The 27,121-nt window shown below is 40.4% G+C and overlaps 1 protein-coding gene across 3 annotated transcripts in view; it reads left to right on the top strand.

The window, feature by feature from the left end:
- LOC125463701 (E3 ubiquitin/ISG15 ligase TRIM25-like) overlaps window positions 1-26,713 on the top strand; it is a 33,525-nt gene extending 6,812 nt beyond the window's left edge. Inside the window, exons 3-11 of one of the 3 annotated variants that reach the window (XM_059653789.1) lie at window positions 70-300; window positions 1,297-1,468; window positions 3,852-3,926; window positions 13,746-13,847; window positions 15,051-15,161; window positions 17,015-17,106; window positions 18,599-18,686; window positions 21,827-21,957; window positions 24,724-26,713. In XM_059653789.1, coding sequence (XP_059509772.1) covers window positions 70-300; window positions 1,297-1,468; window positions 3,852-3,926; window positions 13,746-13,847; window positions 15,051-15,161; window positions 17,015-17,106; window positions 18,599-18,686; window positions 21,827-21,957; window positions 24,724-24,807 — 1,086 coding nt within the window. In that variant the 3' untranslated portion in view covers window positions 24,808-26,713. Of the gene's footprint in view, window positions 1-69; window positions 301-1,296; window positions 1,469-3,851; window positions 3,927-13,745; window positions 13,848-15,050; window positions 15,162-17,014; window positions 17,107-18,598; window positions 18,687-21,826; window positions 21,958-24,690 lie in introns of all 3 variants that reach the window. The other 2 variants (XM_059653790.1, XM_059653791.1) reach the window with 2 other exon arrangements.
- The last annotated feature ends 408 nt before the right edge of the window (window positions 26,714-27,121 follow it).

The following is a 27,121-nucleotide window of genomic DNA, read 5'->3' as shown; positions in this document are numbered from 1 at the left end:
AATTCTAACAGTTTCCCAGTTCCTTATTTCAGTTCTCTCTGAACCTGTAACTTTCTCTTCTTCATCCAGGAAACAACATTCCAGGTGAGGTCTGACATTGATAAGCACTTTGGTGATCTGCTCAACTGTATTAAAGAATCTCAGAGTATTACAACAAACATTATTGACAGTGAGGAGGCTGTTACCTTGGCTCAAGCTGACAGCATCCAAAGCTGGCTGCACCACAGGTGCAGTGAGCTTACCAGGAAGCGTGATGAGATAGACCGCCTGTTGAAAGCTGACAACATCCAATTCTTGAAGGCAAGCCCAAGATTGAAGCTATTTTCAGATTTGTTTATTTTGCAGTGCTTGAGATTAAGGATGAAGAGATCAGGAATGTTGCTTGGGCAGTTTGAATTTCATGTTTAAATTGAGGATTCCTTTGTACCTTTTCAAACACCTGAAAAATAAATTAATACACTTCCTGCTCTGATCAAAAGTCATCGACCTTAAATCTTATCTTTGTTTCTCTTCACACGTGCTGCTAGATCTGTAGTGTTTTCCACCGTTTGTAACATTTTCTGATCCAGTTCATTTCCAAGTTCAATCGTCTAGTGTCATGTTCCTTCTCAGTGAAGAATCCTTTATGGTGCTGTGAGCTTTTCTCTAAACAATTTATTTTTGATGTTAATAGATACTGTTTCCATTGATTATTCGTTCAGGCTCAAAATAATTCTTCCTCCAAGGTGCATCAGTAACCATGTTTCATTTCTTTAAGTTTGTCTGTTGCCCTAACCTGTTCAGTGAAGCAGAAGTTTGTCAGAGATTTAGTCCCAAACTTTGACTCAAAACATAATTTTGTTTCTCTGTCCATAGATGCTGCCAGACCTGCTGAGTTTTTCCAGCATTTACTGATTTTATTTCAGATCTCCAGCAATTGCAGTATTTTGCTTTTATTTAGTTTAGAAGTCTTGTCTTGTTCGCACATAGCAGCTGGAGCCGTGACATGACGCATCATGTTACAAGGTTACAAAGGTACAGCCATCATGCCGAAACTGTTTTTGCTGCCTTTGCAAATGAGCCCCTGACCTTCTGTCCCTGTTCACCATTGACAGAAAGTCCACATTTCATGTTGCTGTTAGAGAGAGGGCCTGGTCAGGGAACAGGACACACCACTCACTTGGTGGTGTTACATGACCTCTGGAAGCTTGGCAATGTACCTGCAATGGTTTCTTTTGTTTTGATGTTGTGCACAACATGTTTTATATAAAGGTGAGTCATGCTGAATAATCACTCTTGTGATGTCTTGCCTTGTAGGAGTTTCAAACTCTGGAAGAGATAGAAATGGATCTGGTGTTACCCATGTTAGACACAGACATTGATAAGCAGCTTTCCAGTTTGAAGAGCACCGTTTTTGAACTGACTGAGATTATTATGCAGCAGCTGCAGGAGGCCCACAAGGAAAAGCTACCTACAATCAAAGAAAATGGTTTGTATTTTCTTCAGTGTTATTCCCAGCTTTTCTTCCTGATTTTCCCCCTCCTGTCCTGAAGCTGTTTTGTCTGTCACTGAGATCTGTAGATGCCATTTGCCTGGTGCTGTAAGTGGTCAATCTTCATACCTAAAGCCTTTGTACTCAGTGTAGTAGGCTGTGTTACTATGAAAGGTATCACAGTCAAACTTGATCCTGTTCCCAGCAGAGCCACATTTCTCTCAGTCTCCCACACCCTCCCTAAAAGCATTCTGGATGCATCTACGTCATGTGGACTGCAAAGGTAGGAGGCAACTCACCTCCACTTTTTCGACAATTAACGGTAAAGATTAAATACAGTGAAAAGGGTTACTTCTGTTTTTGTCTCCACAGATGCTGCCAACCTCCTTCGTTTCTCCAGCACTTTTTGTTTTTATACTAGAGCTAGCAGATTTAATTTTTCCACCTAAGACATATGAACATTCAGTAAGATCAGTGCCATTCAATATGGTTTGTTTGTGTTCCGAACTCCATATTCTGTGTACCTTTGATTCTCTTGCCTACCTCATCTTAAAAATTTTGAAAGACCCCACATCCACCAGAAATGAGGAAGATTGTTTTCTCAGGGTCATGGCCTGAGGAACTTTCCTTCCCAAGGAAATAGGACCATTGTGTATTTTTCATGCTGGAGTGGATAGATTCTTGACTAATGAGAGTCACAGGGTATCTGGGCAGGCAGGACAGTGGAATTGATCAGCCATGATCTTATTGAATAAAAGAACAGATTCAATAGGCTAAATATCTTGTTCCTGTTCCTGTTCCTGATTCAAAAAGTTGGCTTTACTTCCTTCTCAAGGGATTCTGAGTCTAATTTTATCTCTTTACCCTCTTCCTCTTTCCCAAGAGTCTTGCCTGATGTAAGTTTACTCAGCAAAGTCTAGGACCATCCTGCTCTGTATTATTCCATGTATAATGAGTGAAATATTAATTACTTAAGCTGCCACTTTGAAATTTGTGATATGCTCAGAAAATGAGGAAAACTAAAACAGCTTTGTACTGTGACTATTTTAATGCTGAAAGTCACATCATTTTATTAAGTTTAGTAAACTGCCTTTATGCGGCATGCACCAAGTCTCGTTGTTGAACATTGTTTAAAGGCTGTATTCGTTTATTTTTTGTATTTCTGACAGAGGATTGAAATTTGAAAAGGATCAATTAAAAAAAACCCAAAGATTGTGCCTGAAATTACTGCACTTTAAAAAAAACTAGATACTGAAGCTCTTTGTCAGGTGTGTTTACACTGGTGCTTTGTACAAGCAGTGGGGGAAACTGTTGACGGCTGGCAGGCTGTGTACAAAGTGAAATTCAGCTGGCAATCAGTAGCTGATTGGTTTGCAGAGTTGTGGCTAGATGTGGATGACAAATGCTGTAGCCCAACAGTAGCCATGTGATTGGCTGAACAGCTCACAGGTGTGAATAACACCAGCAGGTTCCTTTCGACAGCTGGACAAGGTGAGGGGGTGTGTCCTTTTCTCCAAAGGAGAATCCGAAATCTAAAGAGAGCCAGTTATTTTCCCTCACTAGTTGCTGTAAACTGTAGCTTTAATCAAGAACTAAGAACATTTTTAGTTAATGTACCAATTACCCGTGCCTCCTGCTAAACGTTGAAGAGGGCATGGAAAAGAGTGATTGAAGAATAGCAAGTCTGGCAAGCGAAAAGATCAGTCAGTGAACCCTATGAACTGTAGCCATTGAATTCCTCTCTAGGTTTCTTCCTTCTATGCATAACACCAATTTTTTTTTAGTCTGTCTCAAATGAGTGTGTATGGTTGCTTAAGAAGGAAGTTAGATTTTGATTGGTATAGTTATAGTTTATATTGATTTACCCATGGCTAGAATCTATTTATTTGTAATAATTAGTAGTTCTTGTTAATTTTAGAATCTTGGTCCCTGTTTGCTGTCAGCCTGGTGTATCTGACAGGTAAATGGGAATTTTTGTGTACCTTGATTAAAATTTTATGTGATGCCTCTAGGAGTACTGGAGCTTGATTTCAACCCTGCTCGCTCAGTGGGACATGACTATTGTCTAATGCCCATTCTGCCTACCTTGAAATAGGTTACTTCGCAGTCTCTATATATCTGGTGATAATTTATTGCATAAAACATGTTGTATTTTGTATATCACCCTGAATTTCCTTTTGATGATACAATAAAACGTGAAAAGGGACGATGTCAGATTTTCAGAGGTTTTTGATCTTAGTGTATTATTTCTAGGTAATTCATAGCAATTACAAAATCCTGCCTTTTGCTTTTGTATTTCCAAGACAGATTTTTTTAGCTGTTCGGCCTCAAGGTAGTTTCTGTGCTGTTTGAGTAAAATGTTTTTTCTGTTGTATTTCAGGTTTTTGCTCTAATAGTCAACCTCCAAAATTAAATCAGTCGTGCAGTTCAACAGCTACACCATCTCTACAGAAGAGTAAGTTTGCTTTGGATTAACAGTGAAGAGGATTTTTTTTTCCTGTCAGTTTGACTACTAAACCCAACTAGGCTTTAGCACTCCAGGCACTGACTCAACGGTTGTACGTTCAAGCCCTACACACCATCATTGACATTGTGCTACAGGACTGAGGGAGTCCTGCATTGTTGGAAGTGCCATTTTCTCAGTTACGTTGAAACTGTAGCTGCTTAGAGCATACAAATCTCCTGATATCTGTGCAACATGCACCAAGATGATCAATGGCAGATTTGTTTTTGTGGGATCTACTTCAAATTGGCTGCAATATTTGCCTAGATGACCTTGTTTAAGATGGAATTTATAGCACACAAGCAAACCATTTGGTTCAAACGGGAGATGCCATTGTTTATACTCTCCACCCTACTTCCTCCCACCCAACAGACAAATCTTTTGTCCCTCATACACTTATTGAACTTAGGTTGCAGATTTGCTCACTGAGCCTGTGTGTTTGGTTGCAGACGTTTTGTCACCCTGCTGGGTAACATCGTCAGTTCGCCTCCCGTGAAGCGTTGGTGTTCTGTCCCTATTGTTATTATTTGCCTCGGTTTGCGGGGGTGGTTGGTATTGCTTCCTGTTTTGTTCTTCAGTGGTTTGTATATCAGGTCCAGTTCCATGTGTTTGTAAGCAGAATTCTGGTTGCAATGCCAGGCCTCCAGGAATTCCCTGGCGTGTCTCTGTTTGGCTTGTGCTATCATGGATGTGTTGCCCCAGTCAAAGTCATGTCCTTCTTTGTCCGTGTGTATTGAGACCAGTGAGAATTGGTCGTATCTCTTGATTAGTTGGTATTCCTGTATCCTTATTGCCAGTTTCTCCCAGTTTGGCCTGTGTAATGTTTCTCACAGTCCTTGCATGGTATTTTGTATATTACACTAGTCTTGTGGTTTGCAGGTATGTGGTCCTTTACGTTCATCAGTAGCTGTTGCAGGGTGGTTGCTAGTTTGTGGGCTACCCTGGCACCTAGGGGTCTGAGTAGTCTTGTGGTCACCTCTGATATGTCTCTGATGTACGGTAGGGTTACTAGCGTCGGGCTGAGTTGTGTCTTCTTGACGTGGTCTGTCACTGAGGTAATGGCAGATTGTGCTTTTTGGGTATCCATTCCTTTTAAAAACTTCCTTATGAGTGTTCTGGGTTACTGTAGTATATTTTGACTCATTTGAATAATGTCCTAACACAACTCTGTTTATAGGTGTTGGGGTGGTTGCTGGTGTAATTAAGTATGTGGCCCGTATGTGTGGTCTTTCTGTGTATGTTAGTCTGGAGTTCCCTGTTGTTCTTGCATCCCACCATTACGTCCATGAAGGGTAGTCGATTGTTGTTCTGTTCTTCCTTTGTGAATTTTATCCCGGTGAGGATATTGTTTATGGGTTGGTGGATTTCTTCTAGTCTTGTGCATTTGATAATCACAAAGGTGTCACCTACATAGTGAACCCAGAGTTTGGGTTGCATAGTGGGGAGCACTGTCTGTTCTAATCTTTGCATTACTACTTCTGCTGTCAGTCCTGGTATTGGGGATCTCATTGGTGTTCTGTTGATTTGTTTGAATAAATGACTGTTGAAGGTGAAGTGGGTTGTGAGGCAGAGTAGTTTCAGGGTCCTGTCCTGGTTGATGCTGTCAGTGTTGTGGGTAGTCTGCCTTCACAATTCACCCAGCAGTGTGGCAATTGTCTCTATGGCTAGGTCGATGTTTATGGATGTAAATGGTGCTGTTATGTCGAAGGATTTCATTATCATATCATATCTTCTATCCTAGTGTCCTTGATAATGTTGAGGAATTATTGGGAGGAGTGGATGGAGTGGGTAGTGTTGTCTACTGAGTATTTCAGTTTCCGTTGCAGTTCTTTGGCAAGTCTATTTGTTGGTGTGCCTGGTCGTGAGACAGTGGGCCTGAGGGGGCCCCAGGCTTGTCTGCCTTAGGGCGTCCATAGAAGCGGCTCTAATGTAATATACAAAATACCATGCAAGGACTGTGAGAAACATTACACAGGCCAAACTGGAAGAAAACTGGCAAAGGATACACAAACACCACCTAGTCATCAAGAGACATGACTAATTCTCACTGGCCTCAATACATGCGGACGAAGAAGGTCAGGAGATCAACTGGGACAACACACCCATTATAGCACAAGCCAAACAGAGACATGCCAGGGAATTCCTGGGGGCCTAGCATTCTAACCGGAACTCTTAACAGACACATTGAACTGGACCTGATATACAAACCGCTGAAGAACAAAACTGGAAATAATACCAACCAACAAACTGAGGCATATAAATAACAAGCGAGACTGAATACCAGCACTTCTCTGGAGATGCGTAGATGACGTTACTTAGCAGGGTGACAAAACGTCTGCAATCAAACATACCGGCTCAGGGAGTAAATCTACAACCTCATCCACAACCTGAGCTACAAATCTTCTCAAAAGCTTTAAACTTATTGAACTTTTCCTGACAGCACTTTAATCCCTTCCTTTGGGTCGTTGCTTCTGCTTAGTTGATATATGAATATAAACCTTTTTCCTTCTTTCAATGAGCTTGTATGCACATTCACAAGACTGATTAAACTTACAGATAGTTGCCAGATGTCTTGCTGATTTGGGGAGCAAACAGTTACCTTAATACCATCAGATCAGATCGGAGTTATTGATCTAATAATAGGATGGATGGGATAGGATGATTTATCTGCCAGCAAGATACCATTGATCAGTGTAAACGTGCTTATTTCGTGATAGAAGAACCTGGCGCTGCCTTCGGAGAAGTTTAAAGAGGCGTTGAATTCTGAGACATTGCCTACATCAGCTATATCTGAGTATTGAAGTTCTGAATTATTCTGCTCCCTAATAAATGTGCTTTTGGCTGTGTATAACAAGACAAAACTTGAAAAAATTCAGAGAAAGGAAAATATGTATCTTGAATGATTAATTTTGCTCTGCAAAAACAGTTAAAGGGTCCAAAAGAGTTGCGTGCTGGTTTTATCACACTCTCTGCTGATTTAATTTGCTTTTGTATGTATCGCTTACTTCTAATTTGTAATTTAGTTTGAAATGTTTACTATAAAATATGAAATGATACTTTATATCTTAGTGGAGAGTCAAACTTTGGTGGCCCAGGGAGCCTGCATCTTGACGACTAGCCACAGATCTGGCTGCCAAAGAACAAAGAACATATTCAAGCATTGCAGAACAGAGAAACAAGTCTGAATCCTGTTCTAAGCAACCTGGGAAAGGAAGATTTACATTTATTTCATGATTTACATGATCTTAAGGAATGCCCCAAAACACAGTGCAGAAAATGAAGTTCTGGGTGTCACGGTGGCTCAGTGGTTAGCATTTCTGCCTCACAGCTCCAGGAACCCGGGTTCGATTCCACCCTCGGACAGTTGTTTGTATAGAGTTTGCACATTCTCACTGTGTCTGTGTGGGTTTTATCTGGGTGCTCCGGTTTCCTTCCACAGTCCAAAGAGGCGCAGGCTAGGTGGATTGGCCATGCCAAATTACCCTTAGTGTTCAGCGATATGTAGATTAGGTGGGTTGCAGGAGGATGGGTCTGGGTGGGATGCTCTGAGGTTTGGTGTGGACTTGTTAGGCCGAAGGGCCTGTTTTTACACTCTAGGGATTCTCTGATGATTTAATTTGGAAATATAAATCTGTTGCAGTCTGGGAAACATTGTTGCCAATCATGCATAGCCAGCTCTGATAAATTATAATTCATACCATATGTGATATTGACCAGATGATTCTTTTTGCATTCTTGATTGAGAACAATGTATATCGCCATCTTTAAAATGATGTGATGGGATCATTCACATCCACTTAATAGGTCAGTTGGTAGTGGTGCATGGAGAGTGGAAGTGGGAGGAAAGGAGAGGGGCCTGAGTTTAATATCTCATCTGGCACAGGGCACGTTTGTCAGTACATCAGTCCCTCTATTGCAGTAGAGTATTAAGGTTCTAATATAGCTGTAGTAAGATGTTTTGCCTTTTGAAGGAGTATGGAACTGGGAGCACAGTTTGAAAAGGATGAAGAGGTTTCAGAAACATCTTACACGTTATTGACAGTGAGTAGGAGGTCAATTTTTAATTCATAAGAATCTAGAGCCAACTGTTAAAGAGCTTGCGTGGAGAGTTTTGCCAGTAATCCTGATTGTGTTATTGAATGGAAAAGGAAATGCTTATAATACTTGGTGTGTCGTTAAACAGTGATGGAATGATAGCCTCATATTTAATTTGGGTTTTCCATTCCAGATGATTTCCAAACCATATCATCAGTTAGTCTTGGTGGCACTCCTCAGCCTTTAGTAACATCTGCCCCTCAAGGCTTTCGTTCAGTTCCAGCTGTTCCAATACCGGGTGAGGGATATATAATAATTGGACATTTGATGAATATTGCCTCATTAAGCTCCCACTTACTGTTGACTCAGTCAGTCACAAAATAGAGACTGAATAGCCATTCAATGTTGCAATATTTGCTGTAAAGGCAATTATCACTGACTTCATAGTGACAAAGGATAGGATTCTTGGCAGTGTGGAGGAACAGAGAGCACTTGGTGTGCAGATATGTAGATCCCGTAAAATGGCCACCCAAGTGGACAGGGTTGTTAAGAAAGCATATGGTGTTTTGGCTTTCATTAACAGGGGGATTGAGTTTAAGAGTCGTGAGATCTTGTTGCAGCTCTATAAAACTTTGGTTAGACCGCACTTGGAATACTGCGTCCAGTTCTGGTCGCCCTATTATAGGAAAGATGTGGATGCTTTGGAGAGGGTTCAGAGGAGGTTTACCAGGATGCTGCCTGGACTGGAGGGCTTATCTTATGAAGAGAGGTTGACTGAGCTCAGTCTCTTTTCATTAGAGAAAAGGAGGAGGAGAGGGGACCTAATTGAGGTATACAAGATAATGAGAGGCATAGATAGAGTTGATAGCCAGAGACTATTTCCCAGGGCAGAAATGGCTAGCACGAGGGGTCACAGTTCTAAGCTGGTTGGTGGAAAGTATAGAGGGGATGTCAGAGGCGGGTTCTTTACACAGAGAGTTGTGAGAGCATGGAATGCGTTACCAGCAGCAGTTGTGGATGCAAGGTCATTGGGGCCATTTAAGACACTGCTGGACATGCATATGGTCACAGAAATTTGAGGGTGCATACATGAGGATCAATGGTCAGCACAACATTGTGGGCTGAAGGGTCTGTTCTGTGCTGTATTGTTCTATGTTCTATGTTCATGTTCTGTGACTTGTCAGAGCTTCAGGGCACATTGCATTCTTTGTCACTTTCCTCTGTGCTGTTGGGCTCAGTGCATTACCACTGAGGACCTCCTCTGTTGCTCCTCTGCCTGTCACCCCCAACTCTTGTTTGGTGCTATAGTCCAAGTGCTCAGCGTCCTTTTCCACCAGCTGGGACTTCTTAAGCCTGCTGCACTCCTCTTCACTTCCGATCTCACTCTGAGCAAGCATTGAAGCCTTAGCACCTCCTAAAATGCTTCATGCAACAGCCAAATTATGCCCTTAGATTGTATATGATCAGTCTCAACCAGGCAGTGTATTTTTAATTTTTTAATTTGCATTTCTTCAGTATTTCTTTCATTATTGTAAATTAATTTTAAAGCTTTAATGATTTCGGAATGAAGCCTTTTGGGAATGTATAATAGGAGATAACAAAGTGTAGAGCTGGATGAACACAGCAGGTCAAGCAACATCAGAGGGAGGAAAGCTGACATTTCAGATCTAAAACCTTCCTAAAACGTCAGCTTTCCCACTCCTCTGACGCTGCTTGGCCTGCTGTGTTCATCCAGCTCTACACCTTGTTATCTCAGACTCTCCAGCATCAGCAATTCCTAATATCTCTGGAAATGTATAATATTTCACTTACAAAATTTCAGTCAGAATTTTTGACTAAAAAAGACTGACCACAGTTTGGTCGTCTTGTTATGGAAGAATCAGATTTGCTCAACATTGTTTTGTCAAAACTTCCCTTTTCAAGAATGCAATTACAAGTGAAGAATTATAGTAATGATTTATGAGAATGGATCATTACATTGCTTTGTGTTGCTGATTTTAAAATCTGTCATTTAAAAAATTTATGTATCGATGTATGCGAAGCTTATTTATATTGGTTGCACCAGGTTGAGGTGCTCTCATATATCCAAGTTTTTCTTAAACGTGATACCACCTGGTCTGTTAGTTCTAGTAAATTTCTCAAGTTACACAACATTCACTTGTGCAAAATAAGCAGAAATTCTACCTACTTGAATGCATTATAAAAGGAAAGTTATGCGCTGAGTCAGAGAAAATGGGTGACATTCTTAACAAGTACTTTTCATCGGTATTCACCAAGGAGAGGGACATGACGGATGTTGAGGTTAGGGATAGATGTTTGCTTAGTCTAGGTCAAGTTGACATAAGGAAGGAGGAAGTGTTATGTATCCTAAAAGACATTAAGGTGGACAGGTTCCCAGGTCCGGATGGGATCTATCCCAGGTTACTGAGGGAAGCGAGAGAGGAAATAGCTGGGGCCTTAACAGATATCTTTGCAGCATCCTTAGACACAGGTGAGGTCCCAGAGGACTGGAGACTTGCTAATGTTGTCCCCTTGTTTAAGAAGGGCAGCAAGGATAATCCAGGTAATTATCGACTGGTGACCCTGATGTCAGTGGTAGGGATGCTACTGGAGAAGATACTGAGGGATAGGATCTATTCCCATTTGGAAGAAAATGGGCTTATCAGTGATAGGCAACATGGTTTTGTACAGGGAAGGTCATGTCTTACCAACTTAATAGAATTCTTTGAGGACGTGACAAAGTTGATTGATGAGGGAAAGGCTGTAGATGTCATATACATGGACTTCAGTAAGGCGTTTGATAAGGTTCCCCATGGCAGGCTGATGGAGAAGGTGAAGTCACATGGGATCCAGGGTGTGCTAGCTAGATGGATAAAAAACTGGCTGGGCAACAGGAGACAGAGGGTAGTAGTAGAAGGGAGTTTCTCAAATTGGAGACCTGTAACCAGTGGTGTTCCACAGGGATCTGTGCTGGGACCACTGTTGTTTGTGATATATGTAAATGATCTGGAGGAAGGTGTAGGTGGTCTGGTCAGCAAGTTTGCTGATGACACTAAGATTGGTGGAGTAGCTGATAGTGAAGGGGACTGTCAGAAATTACAGCAGAATATAGATAGACTGGAGAGTTGGGCAGATAAATGGCAGATGGAGTTCAATCCGGGAAAATGCGAGGTGATGCATTTTGGAAGATCGAATTCAAGGGCGAACAATACAGTGAATGGAAAAGTCCTAGGGAAAATTGATGAACAGAGAGTTCTGGGTGCTCAGGTCCATTGTTCCCTGAAGGTGACAACGCAGGTCATTAGGGTGGTCAAGAAGGCATATGGCATGCTTTCCTTCATTGGGCAGGGTATTGAGTACAAGAGTTGGCAGGTCATGTTGCAGTTGTATAGGACTTTGATTCGGCCACATTTGGAGTACTGTGTACAGTTCTGGTCACCAAATTACCAAAAGGATGTGGATGCTTTAGAGAGGGTGCAGAGGAGGTTCACCAGGATGTTGCCGGATATGGAGGGTGCTACCTGTGAAGAGAGGTTGAATAGATTAGGATTATTTTCATGAGAAAGATGGAGATTGAGGGGGGACCTGATTTGAGGTCTACAAAATCATGAGGGGTATAGACAGGGTGGATAGCAAAAAGCTTTTTCCCAGAGTGGGGGACTCAATTACTAGGGGTCATGAGTTCAAAGTGAGAGGAGGAAAGTTTAAGGGAGATATGCGTGGAAAGTTCTTTACACAGAGGGTGGTGGGTGCCTGGAACGCATTGCCAGCGGAGGTGGTAGACGCAGACACGCTAGCATCTTTTAAGATATATTTGGACAGGTACATGGATGGGCAGGGAGCAAATGGACACAGACCGTTAGAAAATAGATGACAAGTTAGACAGAGGATCTTGATCGGCGCAGGCTTGGAGGGCTGAAGGGCCTGTTCCTGTGCTGTAGGTGTCTTTTTTTCTTTGTTTCTTTGTTGAAAGTACTACAGATACTAGAAATCGGAAATAAAAGCAGAACGTTCCGGAAAATGGTAGCAGGTCTGGCTGCATTTGTGGCGATTGACTATCTGTTTCTATGGTTCAAGTCAAATATGATTCTTAATTGGAGAGCTAAAGTCTTCTTGGATTGGAAATTATTGCTGGACTGTTAATCCGGAGATCTCGTTAAAGTTCTGGTTATCTGGGTTCAAATCTCGCCACAGCAGATGATGGAATTTGAATTCAATTAAAATTCTGCAATTAACAGTCTACTGATGACCAAGAAACCATTGTTGATTCTTGGTGGGGGGGGGGGGGTGGGGGTGTGGTTTGGCCTACATGTGACTCCAGATCCACAGCAATGTGGCTCACTCTGAACTACCTTCTGGGCACTTAGGGATTGACAATAAATGCTGACCTGTCCAGCGATGCCTTCATCCCATGAATTTAAAAAAAAGTTAACCATTTCTCTTTGCACAGATGCTCCCTGATCTAGTTTCTTCAGCGCATTTTGATTTTAGGTCAGGTTTTGAACATCTATTGTATTTTAGTTTTATCATCCGCACAAGTCATCATTTAGCAGAACTTCTGTCTCTTTAATGTAAAAAGAAATTGTATCTCTTAATTTAAACCATTGACTTTATAGTTGCACTTTGGAAATAAACCAGATTTCTTAATATTAAGACCCTCTTTTTGTACACATGGCTGCTGCATCCAATTGAGTAAGTAGGAAGCTGGATCAGTGTCAACCTTTTGTAGAATCAAGAGCAATAAATAAACAACAGAACACATTAATTCTCAGCCAGTCTTTTTAGCATTGGATTCATGTCCCATGAACAGATATTCAAATTTTAATCACAAGTTTATTATGTAAAGTGGTTTCTGAACATGCATGTATTTTTTCAATTATATTCAACAATAAGATGTAATTCCATTTAGATACATGCTAGTAATCAGACTGTATATTGAAGAAAGATACTGTCCTGTAATCATGTTTATAATGGAACCTATTTAGATAAACTTGTCATGATGCAATATCTACTGCCTCAGTGATGGTCCTGCAGGACCTTAGTTTTATGTTGCCTACCTTCCACCTTCCAGTCCTGGTGAATTTCTACTAAATCAGCTTTGCATTTCACTGTGCATTTTGTTGCATTATATAAAAACAATGACAGGATCATTGGCTTTACATTGAATTCTATCTGCATGAGCTCATTCAGTCTATACTCTGAAATTAAAGTTGCACTTGATTTTTGCTCTTTATTTACAGTGTTGCAGATGAGCAACTAGTGAATGTTAGTCTTAAGAAAAAACTATGTTTTTCGAAGTTGGAGATGTTATATGCAATAATTAGCTGTTGTCCCATCATTTAAAAGTTCTTGTACTCCTGAAAGCCCCATCCCTAATTCACCCTGGTGTATTTAGTGAGGAATTCAGAGGTGAATACTCCATGATTCTGCAGTACATTTGTTCAATACTGAGCTTGTTAATGAGGACTGCGGCTCACTTTGTGAACAAGTGAAGTAACTCTGACAACAGCTTCCAGATTTGCACAATTCATCTCATCTGTGTGTTTGTGAGAACTTGGTGCCAGATTTACCCCATTATCATGGTGAGTGTTGTTAGCCTCATCTTATGTGTGAATTCTATCCAATTACACAGGTATAACTATCCCATGCATGTGTTGGATTGCATGTTTTTTTTAAAAATTGAACGTTGTGTTGCTTTGTGGTTTTAAGGAGGAGCATTTTCTTTTACTTTTTCAGCTCATTTCCAGTCTGTGTCAAATCCTACTCAACCTGTTACCCATCAGCAACCTATAACCCCACCCCCCGGCCAGTGGGCAATGGTAACTCCGGAGATAAATGGTAAGTAGCTCTGCAGTAATTAGTGTTGGCCATTTATGTGCGTGTAATTCAGCACCCAGATTACAGATTGATGAATGGAGAGCCTGTTTCAGTCCCAAGAATCTACACGAACTGTGTCTCAGCTTTTTTTTACTTTATTTCTAGAGGGGGTGAGCTCAAAGTTGCCATTTTCGCACCAAATTGGCAGCCTGACTCAGCCAGATGGTTTGATGCTGGCGAAAGAAATGGAAAACCTCAAACTGGTCTTTTAGCAGCATCTTGATGAGCATAATGTGTCCTGTAATGTGAAAGCAAAGTTGTCAGAGAAGCACTGAATGGCTAACACAAAATGGCTTTCTTTATACAAAAGCTGAAAAACCAAATAAAACATTCTTCTTTACACTCTAATTTGTTTCTTTGCTGTCTGTTGTGGACTGTCTGCGTGACATACTGCACAGATATGCTTTCTGTTGAAGTGTTGATAAGAAATATGAGGTATGACTACGTGGAGTGACAAAATCTATCTTCTTCACATTTGGGTATGCATTTTGATGTATTTGACACTGAAGTTATTGCATTGTTGATAATGGAATATAATGAATGCATTGTGTTCTTCTACGGGATATAATAAAGTGAAATACTGCTTTAAGATGCTCCACAAGACAGCAGGGTGTGATTTTGAGTGCCACTCTGCTTAAAATATGTGGACATTTATAGCTTGTATAGAGCTGGTTGAACTATAGGAAGATCTCACTCTTTGGTCTTTTGGAAGCGGGGAGAAAAAGTTTAGTGAATAAACTGTAGGGGTTTTGGAAGGGGTTTAGCCAAAAAGTAGAGAAGGCTCACAGGAACCTGCAAAGCTAATCAAAACTATAAGATCAACATTCAATCTTATGTATGTAAGCTTCAAGGGGAGTGTGGGCTACAGACTTTGAGAAAGAAATATCAAGGCAAGGTTTTCAAGCTGAGATAGTAAGAACTGCTGATGTTGGAGTCAGAAATAACACAGTGTGGAGCTGGAGGAACACAGCAGGCTGGGCAGCATCAGAGGAGCAGGAAAGCTGATGTTTCGGATCGGAACCCTTATTCAGAAAATTCATTTTCTGGTGCTCTGGCCTGCTGTGTTCCTTCACACTGTGTTATCTAAGGTTTTCAAACTGTTCTGCCATTTCTAAGCCTATTGCTAATTGAATGTTCATGAATATGGATCGTTTTGTCTTGTAGCTACTTTCCAATCTTTGCCAAATGAAGCTCACAGGGTCGTGCCTTGGCCTCCATCACCCTCGGTAGCGAGAGCTCATAGTCTCAGGGGACTCCCAGACAATCAGCAAAGGGGTAAGGATGGAAATGTTCTGTTGAGTAATGAAGCACAAGAAATGCATGTAGAAAGATTTGTATTTATATAAATCTTTTCACAACCTCGGGAATACAATTTTGGCTGATATTTAGGAAGCATGATAACCAGTTTGTACAGAGCGAGATCTGACAAACACACGGAAGTTATGACCAAGTCATTGATTTTATTTTGTGATGCTGGTTCAAGGTCACATATAGAACGGGACATTTACTGGGGCTGAAGGGCAGAGTCCTCACTCTTTTCCAAAACAGTGCGTTGAAATCTATTCTGTTGCCCAGTGTCGGCACGTGTAGGCAGATTGGAAATTCTAAACTGCACATCCCCAATTTGGTTAGCTACAGTATTAATAGCCATACCTACAGCTGCTTTAACTGTAAGATTTGGGATTTCCTCCTTATCTTCCTCTTCCTCATCTCAGTTTAAACTGAGGGGTCCCTCATTTAATACAATGTCCTTTAGTTCAAATACCTTGACACGAAGAAACATTCTTTCAGTACTATTCTCTTAGTCAAGCCCCCTCAGAATCTTATATGTTTCAATTAGAAAAGGGAACATTTAATAGAGGACTTCAAAATCATGCAGAGCTTTGCTAGATTAAGTGAAGGAGAAACTGCTTTGAATGGCTGAAGCGTCAGTAATTAGACAATGCAATTTAAGGTAATTAGCCAAAACAAAGGCAATTAAGATATGTTTTCATGCAGGGGTCACAACGGTCTGGAACACATTCCTTGAAAAATGATGCAAACATATTGAAGAATTGGATTAATAATTAGGAAAGGATTTGCAGCGTGATGGAAAAAGAACAGGGAATGGGACAAATTGCATTGTTCTTCCAAAAAGCAAGTGTAGGCAGGATGGGCTGAATGGTTTGTGCTGTATCAGTTAGCAATTCTATGCCAAATGGTTGGTTACTCATTCAATCTCTCTCTTCCTTTCAAGCTCATTCCTTAACCTATACTTTTTTTTAAGCTTTGATCATCTGTTTTAAGATCTTCTTGGATTGATGTGAAATTTCTTTCTGATCATACTACTGTGAAGTGCCTTAAGATATTTTCTATGTTTAAAAATGCTATTTAAGAAAAAATTAGCAATGTAAGTTATTGTTGTTATCATCATGCAACAGTTGTGCTTGTACTTAGGTGTTAGCGAGTTTTGAGAAGATTTGTAGCTCAGGTTGAGTTTCTGGATGTGAGCTTGCTTGCTGAGCTGGAAGGTTAGTTTTCAGACATTGTGTCACCATTCTAGGTAACATCATCAGTGAGCCTCCGGTGAAGCGCTGGTGTTATGTCCTGCTTTCTATTTATCAGTTTAGGTTTCCTTGGGTTGGTGATGTCATTTCCTGTGTTGGTGATTGGGACAACACATCCATCCTAGGACAAGCCAAACAGAGACACGCACGAGAATTCCTAGAAGCATGGCATTTCAACCGGAACTCCATCAACAAACACATTGATTTGGAGCCAATCTACCATCCTCTGAGAAAAAGAACAGGAAATGACATCACCAATGCAGGAAATGACATCACCAACCCAAGGAACCCTAAACAAATAAATAGAAAGCGGGACATAACACCAGCACTTCACCGGAGGCTCGCTGATGATGTTACCTAGAATGGTGACGAAACGTCTGAAAACTAACCTTCCAGCTCAGCGAGCAAACTCACATCCTGTATTTATGTTTCCAGTAATATAGTCCATCCGTCAAGTACATCTCACATAGAAGCAGTACTAACATTCCAAAGTATTCTGAAGATCCATAAAAAAATTAACAAACTTTGAACTCTTCTGTTTTGCAATTTCTTATTCCTAAAAACATCTTGCTTATGTTTTAGGTGTGGTACTGAGTGGCCAGTACAGTATTGCTCCATACAGAACTCCTTTTGTCATACCTACATTGCCTCAACCATCTCGGGTTAGACACCAGGTATGAGCAACCTCTTTGTAATAACATTTTTGTTTTTCAGCATTATGATTAGTTTTCATTTATTTTCTTATATTGTATTTGATTCAATGAGATACTTCATGTCATGCTTCTTCATGTAAGTACAATTCGTATGTGACTGCTGCAGTGTGACTTTATTTCGTGTGAATCTTGAATAATGCTGCCAGTAGAAGCACATACTGAAGATTTTGTCTAGTACTTGTCAGGACAAACTCAAGAATATCAGATTTTGAATCATAAGAATTTAACCTGCTGGAGAAAAGCGTGCCGATTAGTTAGCAGGTCAGCTCTGGCTGAGACATTGCCACGGGGAACTATAGGCTCCCCAGGCTGCTGGTGATCTTGAAAGCGCACACAGTTTAAATGTATTCCTTTAGCTTACAGAGAATGGCCCCTATGTATGAACATCAGTAATTTCTTTCCCTATTGTTTGCTTGATTGAATATCTTAAATTGGCAACTGGCATAGCTGTCAACTCATTCAGAATTGTTTGGCAAGTGTTGCCCAATCACAGAATCACATGTAAAATTGGGCATTTTATTATATACTGATCCACAATGTACAGATTTTGTGATTAGACAAATGATTTTTGAGTATGTAGACAAATGACAGGTTTTAAAATGGCACCGTCTTTTGTTTTTTCAGTGACTGGTCAATCTCCAGTGTATTTCATGAGGCAAGATCAGATGTAGTCTTCAGAGTTGCTGGACAGGCCATTAGTGAGCCAAGTCCATAGATCTATTTTAATCGCCAACTTTGATACTTTTAAAAATTATTTTTATGTGATCAATTCATTTTATTTATGTTTTAAATATAAAAAAAGACAGAAATTTGCAAAGTAGAGCTGGTTGAGGAATGCACAGTGATAAGACAATCTGAGGTTTCCCAGCACCACAAAGGGTGTGAGGGTATAGTTCACAAGCCCTGTTTATGGGAAATATGATGCAGATGTGCCCAGGGATTGAGAGCCATAAGTACACACACTGAAGGGTGACAGTGTGACGACAAGAAGTAGGACATTGTAAATAGGAAATGTATATAGGAAGAAGAATTTTTGTATATAAGTATGGGAGATCTTCAGTTATATCTAACATATTCAGCTCAAAGTGCAAATGCAACTCATTGGAAATAAAAGGTTTGCAGGTATTCTTGCTGAAGGTGTAGCCCCTGAACAAAGGATTTAGAAAAGGTGCATGTGTTGGATTGGGTGACGCATTGTTTCATAATTATGCTCAACCCTTTGTCTCTTATCCCTTTATTGTTTCTTTCTGGGCTGATAGTTGTCCCATATTTTCAAAGTTATTTACACAGCTTCACACTTGACACAAGGTGCCGTTGGTTTGGAGTATCCTGCGAAAAATACACTGCCATCTTTATAAATGGTATTGTGCACTGTGGAATATGTGCGGATTGGTCAGTTGCATAACCTGATTGGTGTTCCATTAATTCTCTTACTGCTTTTTTTCTATTGCAGCAAACTAGTATATCTGTTAAGGAGCAGGAGCCTCTAACAGCCGCAATGCTTTCAGCACTCCCGCTCAAGAAACAGAAGCAGTTGCTGGGTAAGTGAAATTTGCTCAATCCAGGATATGTCACCTTTTCAGTGAAAAAGATGTAGAAGACCGATCAGTTGAATAGCAGCTGTCTGTGATATGACCTCATCACAAAATAAACATAACAATATATACTCCTGCCATTTTAAAATCTACATGGTATATGCCTCCTTGCCTTACAACAACAAGACGGTTTAACTATATCAAAGACTATGAAGGAAACAAAAGGGGAGGAATACTCGGGAGATATTATTAATGGAGATACTGGAATTCAAAAAGAACATATAAAATCTAGCACAAAGGCACTTTACCTGAATGCTCATAGCATTCAGAACAAGGTAGGAGAGCTAATGACTGGGTGGTCAAAATTGCTGCCTTGCAGTGCTAGGGACCTGGGTTCGATTCCTCCCTTGGGCAGTTGTCTGTCTGGAGTTTGCACATTCTTCCCGTGTCTGCATGGGCTTCCTCCCACTGTCCAAAGATGTGCAGGCTAGGTGGATTGGCCATGTTAAATTGTACATAATGTTCAGGGATGTGCAGGCTAGATGGGTTAGCCATGGGAAATGCAGGATTACAGGGATCAGGCAGGGAGATGGGCCTAGGTAGGATGCTGTTTGGAGGGTCGGCGTTGATCCATATCGGAGAATGGTCTGTTTCCAACAGTAGGGATTCTGTTGTTCTGTGATGTGATTCTATGATTTAGTACCCATTACAGAGACATGGCTTTAGGATGGTCATGACCGGGAATTAAATATCCAGGGATATCAGATTACTCAGAAGGACAGTTAGGAAGTTAAGGGAGGTGGTGTAGCGCTGATATTTAAGGATAACATCAAGGCAGTAGTGAGAGATGATACAGGTTCTATGGAGAATAAAGTTGAATCCATTTGGGTGGAAATGAGAAATTCTAAGAAGAAAAAGTCACTGATAGGCAAGGTCTATAGGCCACCAAATAATAACATCACGTTGGGATGGGCAATAAACAAAGAAATAACTAATGCCCATAAAAATGCCCATAAATCCCCCAATTGTTGTGGGGGATTTTAATCTGCATGTTGATTGGTTGAACCAGGTCAGTCAAAGCACCCTTAAGGTCGAGTTTATTGAATGTATCCATGACAGTTTTCTTGAACAGCATGCAATGGATCCAATGAGGGATCTGTTCCTGTGTAATGAGACAGGAATAATTAATCATTGTTAGGGGTCCTCTTGGAAGGAGTGATCACAATATGGTGGAATTTAAAATACAGCTTGAAAGTGAGAAGATAAAATCCAATACCAGGGCCCTGTGCTTAAACAAAGGTGACTACAATAGAATGAGGGAGGATAAAGCAGACTGGAAGCAAAGACTTTATGGTGGCACAGTTGAGGAACAGTGAAGGACTTTCAAAGCAATTTTCAAACTGCTCAGTAAAAATATACACTAGTGAAAAGGAAGGACTGTACGTAAAGGGGTAGCCAGCCATACACACTGAAATAAATAAGGGAAACTATCAGGCTGAAAGATAAGGCATACAAAGTGGCAAAGACCAGTGGGAAACTAGAAGATTGGGTAAACTTTAAACATCAACAGAAAGCCACAAAAGAAGCAATAGAGAAAGGTATGATAGATTACAAGAGTAAGCTAGTTTATAATATAAAGACAGATAGCAAAAGTTGCTACAAATAAACAAAATGGAAAAGAGGGGCTAAGGTAAAGATTGGTTCTTTAGTGGAAGGGAAGGAGGATTTAATAATGGGAAATGAGGAAATAGCTGAGGTACTTAACAGGTGTTTTGTGTCAGTCTTCACAGTGGAGGACACGAATAACAAGCCAGTAATTGAAGACAAGGAGGCTCGGGTACGTGAGGACCTGAACATAATCATTATCACGAAAGAGATAGTGTTGGCAAGTTAATGGAGCTAAAGATAAACAAGTCTCCAGCCCTAATGGAATGCATCCCAGGGTACTAAAAGAGAGGGTAGGAGAAATACCAAATGCACTCGTGGTAATTTTCCAAAATTTGTTGGACTCTGAGGCATCTCCAGCTGATTGGAAAACAGTAAATGTGGTCACTTTTAATAAAGGACATAGACAAAGGTAGGGAATTATAGGCCAGTTAGCTTAACTTCTGTAGTGGGGAAAATGCTTGAATCTATCATCAAGGAAGAAATAGCAAGACATTGCGATAGAAATTGTCCCAATGTGCAGATGCAGCATTGGTTTATGAAAGGCAGCCCATGCTTAATTAACTTACTGGAATTCTGTGAAGTCATTATGAATGTGTTGGACAATGGGGACCCAGTAGATGTCCTGTACCTGGATTCCTAAAAGGCATTCGACAAGGTGCCACACAAAAGGCTGCTGCATAAGATAGAGGTGAATGGCTTTACGGTCAATATATTAGGATTGGTTAACTTTGTGTGTCCTTGTGTTTGCATCACAGAAGGTTGGTTTGCAGGTACAACAGGTAGTTAAGTAACTACAAGTAGTTAAGGCAAATGGAATTTTGTCCTTCATTGCTAGAGGAATTGAGTTTAAAAGCAGGGAGGTTATGTTGTTATAACAGTTGGGTAACTTGAGTAAAACACATAAGATCCTGAGGGGTCTTGACAAGATAGATGTGGAGAGGATGTTTCTTCTAATGAGAGAATCCATAATTCTGGCTGACTTTAAAAGTAAAGGATCACCCATTTAAGACTGCAATGCAATTTAAAAAAAAAAGCTTTTTTAACCCTCTGAGAGTGGAGAGTCTTTGGAGCTATCTTTCCCAAAAGGCTGTGGAACCAGTGTTCTGGAATATTTTTTAAGACGAGTGTAGAAAGATTCGTGGTGGACAAGATGGCAATGCTCCCTCTAAATTTTCATCGACTTCTGAAAGCGGCACAGATAGAACCTTGGAGCATGGCCAAGCAGCTCAGAGGGAACATTGAAAGACATTGAAAAGCTATTGCAGGTACCAGGAATTTGGAGTAATCAGGTCATCCTTAATCCTGTGCAATAGTGATGCAGGTTGAAGGGACTAAGTGACCTACACCTGTTTCTAATTTGCTTGTTTATATCAAATAATTCTTTAAAATGTTGCTAGAACACATGAAATATTTTTGTCTTTGCTGTAGCTACATTAATGCTACTAAGATCTACCTTTGTCCTGCCAATATATTTTCAGGTGATCGACTTTACCCCTTAATAAAAACCCTACACCCTTCCACAGTGGGAAAGATCACTGGAATGCTACTGGAGTTGGATAATGAGGAACTGCTACAGTATTTGGAGTGCTCAGATTCCCTTCGCTCAAAGGTATTGTTAAAATGGAGTACAAAAACAGAAATTGCTGGAAAAACTCTGGCAGCATCTACTGAGAGTAAAGAGTTAAAGTTTCGGTGCACTGATCCTTCGTCAGAAGTGATTATGACAAGGAATTTAAAACGGTGTAGTTTAGAATGTGGGTATGATTTCAGTTCTTGGTGAATAATTCTGCAAATTAACTAAGGGCTAGTATTAAAATAAGAGTAAATATTTATTTTATTGCCATGACATCTTAATTGACGTCAAATGAATCAATTGGATTTGCATATTTTAAAACACTGCTCAGGATTAAGGCATGACGAGCAAAAGAATATCGTGAACTGAATATGGGAAGGAACATGGTTAGCTCACTACTCAATGGATTTATTTTTGCTTTTGCCACTGCTTATCTAAATCCAAAATGGCAGCCCTGATTTTCCAGTTTAAAATCAAATGACTTGTTACATGTACCACTGAAAATAATTTCACAAGCCAATTAAAGTGGGGGATAGTTTGAGTAATTTTGAGTTCGTAAAATTAAAAGAATATTTGTCTCTTGAAGGATGGCAGCTCAGCTGGCTTCAGGCTGAATTCACTGGGCATCCGCCTACCTCCACATGGTGGTCCTCCTATTTCCACGTGGTGATCCTGTTTTTATCTCCACATGGTGGTCCTCCTATTTCCACGTGGTGATCCTGTTTTTATCTCCACATGGTGGTCCTCCTATTTCCACGTGGTGATCCTGTTTTTATCTCCACATGGTGGTCCTCCTCCTGCTGTTGCCTTTTCTTTTAATTGTTTACGGGATATGGGCGTCACTGGCCAGGCCCGTATTTATTGCTCATCCCTAATTGCCTAGAGGCCAGTTAAAAGTCAACCACATGCTGCTGTGGGTCTGGAGTCACATGTAGGCCAGGCCAGATAAGGTCAACAAATTTCCTTCCTTAAAGGTTATTAGTGACTGAGATGACATTTATAGCAATCCATAGTGGTTACGTTGGTCACTATTAGACTTTTTAAAATTGAATGCAAATTTCACCGTTTGCCATGGAGGGATTCAAACTTATGTCCTCACAATGTTAGCCTGGAGTTCTGGAATACTTACATTTCTGTTGTGCCACTCCCCTCCACCCTTCGCGTGGTGATCCTGCTGCTTTTCAATGTCTGGATGGTGTTCTGAAGTAAACTGATCATTTACCTGTTCTTCTGGATATCGTGGTTGGTCGGCTGAGTTCTTTTTTTGTTTTAAAAAAAAATTCTTTCCATATCAGCTGGACAATCTAAAATCAACACGTAGGTTTTAACATGTAATATGGAAGGCGATGAGGAGTGAGACAGGAAGAAAACACTTAAAATAATTTCAGCATTTCAGTTGCTTGTTCTTTTCTATAAATAAAGCAGGTCCTTAAAGCACACACGAAGCTAATAATCACATATCTTCTGCCAGAACTACTTAATGATTCATGTAAAGTCATATTAAATGTATTCCAATTGCATCATGTACACGGAGACTTCAAATCTAAACACATTCTATTGGTGCCAAAGTCATTGTCCAAGTAATTAACATTTAATAGTTTTTCTCTGCTTTTTGGAGTACAGCAAAATCCTGTGCTGATTGAATAGGAGAAGGCACCTCATTCATTCTTGTTCAAGGTGGCTGTTCTTGGTGCAGCTTTTCAGGCCCCTTTGATGCTTTTACAGTGTGTGTCTGGAGTAATTGTGTAATGTGTAGCCACCTCTGACTGAGAGATCAAGCCACTAGAAAATGGCCTTGGCCTTTTTATTGAAAAAAATATCACTTAGGAATTTCCAGCCAATGGATGCGGCAATTATTTTTTGATATAAAGCGTTATTTCATCATCAGGTTAACTTGATTTTATCACAGGTAAATGTTGGGAGACCAGAAGCACACAGGATAGTCAAGTTCAAAGATAACAAAGGCATGGAAGAGTGTTTCAGTAGCAGAAGGGGCTGAGGTGGAGGTGTAGTCAGGGCATGGCACAGGTATATAATTAGAAACTTATATCATTAGCAGATAAAACACCAAGGTCATGTTCAGTCTGGCTCAATATTAGCCGGAGAGCGAGGTGGACTGAGAATCATAAAATCCCGACAGTGTGGATTCAGGCCGTTCGGCTCTTTGAGTCCGCACTGACCTTCTGAAGAGCATCTGTAACACTGTATTTTCCCATGGCTTGTCCACCGAACCATGCACATCCCTAAATACTATGGGCAATTTAGCATGGTCAATGCACCTAAACTACACGTCCTTAGGCAACAGAGTTTGTGGCAGAGACCGAAGACAGTATCTTTGCTTTCCAAAATTTAATCGCAGATCATTTCTCTTTGTCCAGTGCCTGATGTTGGTAATTTACAATGATGAAATTGGACTATATGTGGATTAACACTAGTTATGTCAACTGCCCCTCCTTCCTGCATTGACCAGCTTGACACCAAAATTATAATCAGATTGTAGGAGCTTATGTTGATGCACGCTATGGCAAATGCACTTTTACATGATGCAATCACAGCTATGCTGTCTGTGGGTTATTTACAAAAAGAATTCTTGTTGCTGGAATTGTTGGTTTACTAGGGACAACTGAAATGATGATTCTGGTTACTGAAGCTAAATAAGAATTCATGTTATTAACCTAGGTATGTCATGTGGAGTCTTCTGTTTAATCTGATGAATAATTTAAAGGTAGAATTAAGATATCTCTTTTGTTATGTTCTTCTCCTGTCTAGTTTACCATCTGTCTGGTCTATGGTTCTGCTTAGGTTGATGAAGCTGTGATGGTTTTGCAGAGACATCAGGCTCAGAAAGACTCCCTTCAGAGGGCTACCTCAAAACAGAAGAAATGAGAAGCAACAATTCGCAGGGACAGCCAGCACTGTTAGAGTACTGCAGTTTGCACCAAGGAGTTGATGTGTGATTAGTTTACAGTAGGATCTCGGCTGATCTTTCACTTCCAAGTTTTGCAGTGGCAGAAATCTGATGACTCACGGGCTTTTGGTTAATTTGAAAGCCAGTTGATGTTAGTCAGGCGTGTAGCAAACAAACATTGCCCACAGTCCAACATTGGTTAGCACTGAACTCTCAATCTCACTCGGAGAGGCCAGTGTATAGCTAAGGATGGAATTGTCACGTTTCACTGGGAGATGTTGAAGACTGGAGATATATTACACTTTGCTAATTTTAAGGGCATTTAAATGGTCATTGGATAAACATACGGATGATAATGGAATAGTGTCGGTTATATAGGCTTGAGATTGGTTTCACAGGTCAGTGCGACATCGAGGGCCGAAGGGTTGGTACTGCGCTGCAATGTTCTATGTTTAATTTAAGTAATTGAAGCACAAAAAGCACATAACCTAAGCTGCATTAAAATCAGAAGTGCTGGCACAGAATGTGATAAACTGAAACCTTTTACATTCCCCATTATGGAAACCCTTCATTTTGAGAAATTCAGCTTTAAAAATGAGCATTTTTAATAGATGTATATAGTTTTAAAGCCATAGGTAGAAACTTTAACCTTTTGGCTGCGGCACCATCGCTTCTCAGTGTACAGCACATTTGTAAGCACAATTTTAAGATCACGTTTTATCCTGTGAAACACATTTTAGTTTTTGCAGACATCAATCTTTGTCTGAGTTGCTGGAAAGTTTCCGAGCATATTGATGGCATGTGTAGAGAGAATGTTGATGGAAATAATTTTCTTTGAGTTGACCAATTAGTAGCCAGAATTTGACTTGCCAACCAATTAAGGATGGTGAGCAGACTTTCAAAGATGCAGCTCGCTTTTTCACAACAGAAAGAGACCAACAAGTTCCTTTCCTCCAAGTCTTTTTTTTAAAAAAGTTGTAATAGTAGCTCATTTGGTTAGACATGTTGGATTGACTCCGACTTGGATAAAAGCTGCAGAATCTCGGGCACATAAAATGTCCAGAATATTCAGGGTCAGTATAAGTAAGAGCAACTATGTTCCTTTCTAGTTTCCTTCATAGTAAAGTCATTCCATTTAGAACTTAGTTTCCATCATTTATGCAGTTGTCAGCCTCAAGTCTGATTTTGCAATTGTTTTGATTTAAATACCTTTTTGTTAACAAACGCATGGAAAAACCCATATAATTGCAAATAGAATTGAACTCAGTTCCGTGGTCCTGAGGTACCCTGGCTGAATTTTCCCAGAATGAAAATAGGATAGTGAGCCTTGATTATTTGTTTGGCAGTTTTTTTATGCAATGCTGGGGCTAGCAAACGCCGAATGTTAATTATGTTTACAGTTTATGTTGAAACAAAAAGCCCAGAGCATAATGTAATGACACAATGTGGAGCTGGAGGAACACAGCAGGCCAGGCAGCATCAGAGGAACAGTAAGCTGATGTTTCGGGTCAGGACCCTTCAGATATTTCAGAAGAAGCATCCCGACCCGAAACGTCAGCTTTCCTGCTCCTCTGACACTGCCTGGCCTGCTATGTTCCTGCAGCCCCACACTGTGTTATCTCAGACTCCAGCATCGGCAGTTCTTACTATCTCAGAGCATGATATGAATGTTTTCGCTGGGTTTCATGATGTTCCTCTGGTTTTTTTAATGAATTGTTCTGAATACTTGACCCAATTTTTCTGCTATGTGTAGACCTCGGCAGCTGTACTCAATGATAGCAGAGGCACAGAAATATTTCTAGAAAGGTGCGTGTGTGTTTTATTATAAGTCATACATTTTGTACCCAATGCTACTTGTATGTGTTTATATGAATTGTGATTCATTTTTAAATAAAATATGTATTTGTATTTGAGTTCATTCCCGTGGGCTGTGGTTGATTCAAGCAAAACCTTTTACAGTGTCAGGATACGGGCATCCCTGGCAATGCCTACATTTATGCCCATTCTGTAGATGGTGCCTACTGTAGCCATTGAACCCCAGTGATGGAGGGATTGAATGGTTACATTGGTGAATGTTGCAATAATCTGAGTGCTGGTTTGATCTGAAGCGTGTTGAGGTTTTGTGTTGTTGAACCTGTATCCAGCCAGGCAAGTGGAAAGTCCATCACAACTCTAAAGTACCTTGTGAAAGGCTTTTTTTTGGGGGGAGTGGGGTTTGTGGGGGTTGGAGGGGGGTGCGTGTCGGTCATGAGATGAACTATTTACCATAAAATCTGATTCTAACCTACTCTC

Source organism: Stegostoma tigrinum, chromosome 22, assembly GCF_030684315.1.
Source record: "Stegostoma tigrinum isolate sSteTig4 chromosome 22, sSteTig4.hap1, whole genome shotgun sequence".
Classification (NCBI taxonomy): domain Eukaryota; kingdom Metazoa; phylum Chordata; class Chondrichthyes; order Orectolobiformes; family Stegostomatidae; genus Stegostoma; species Stegostoma tigrinum.
This window is presented reverse-complemented; position numbering and strand designations above follow the sequence as displayed.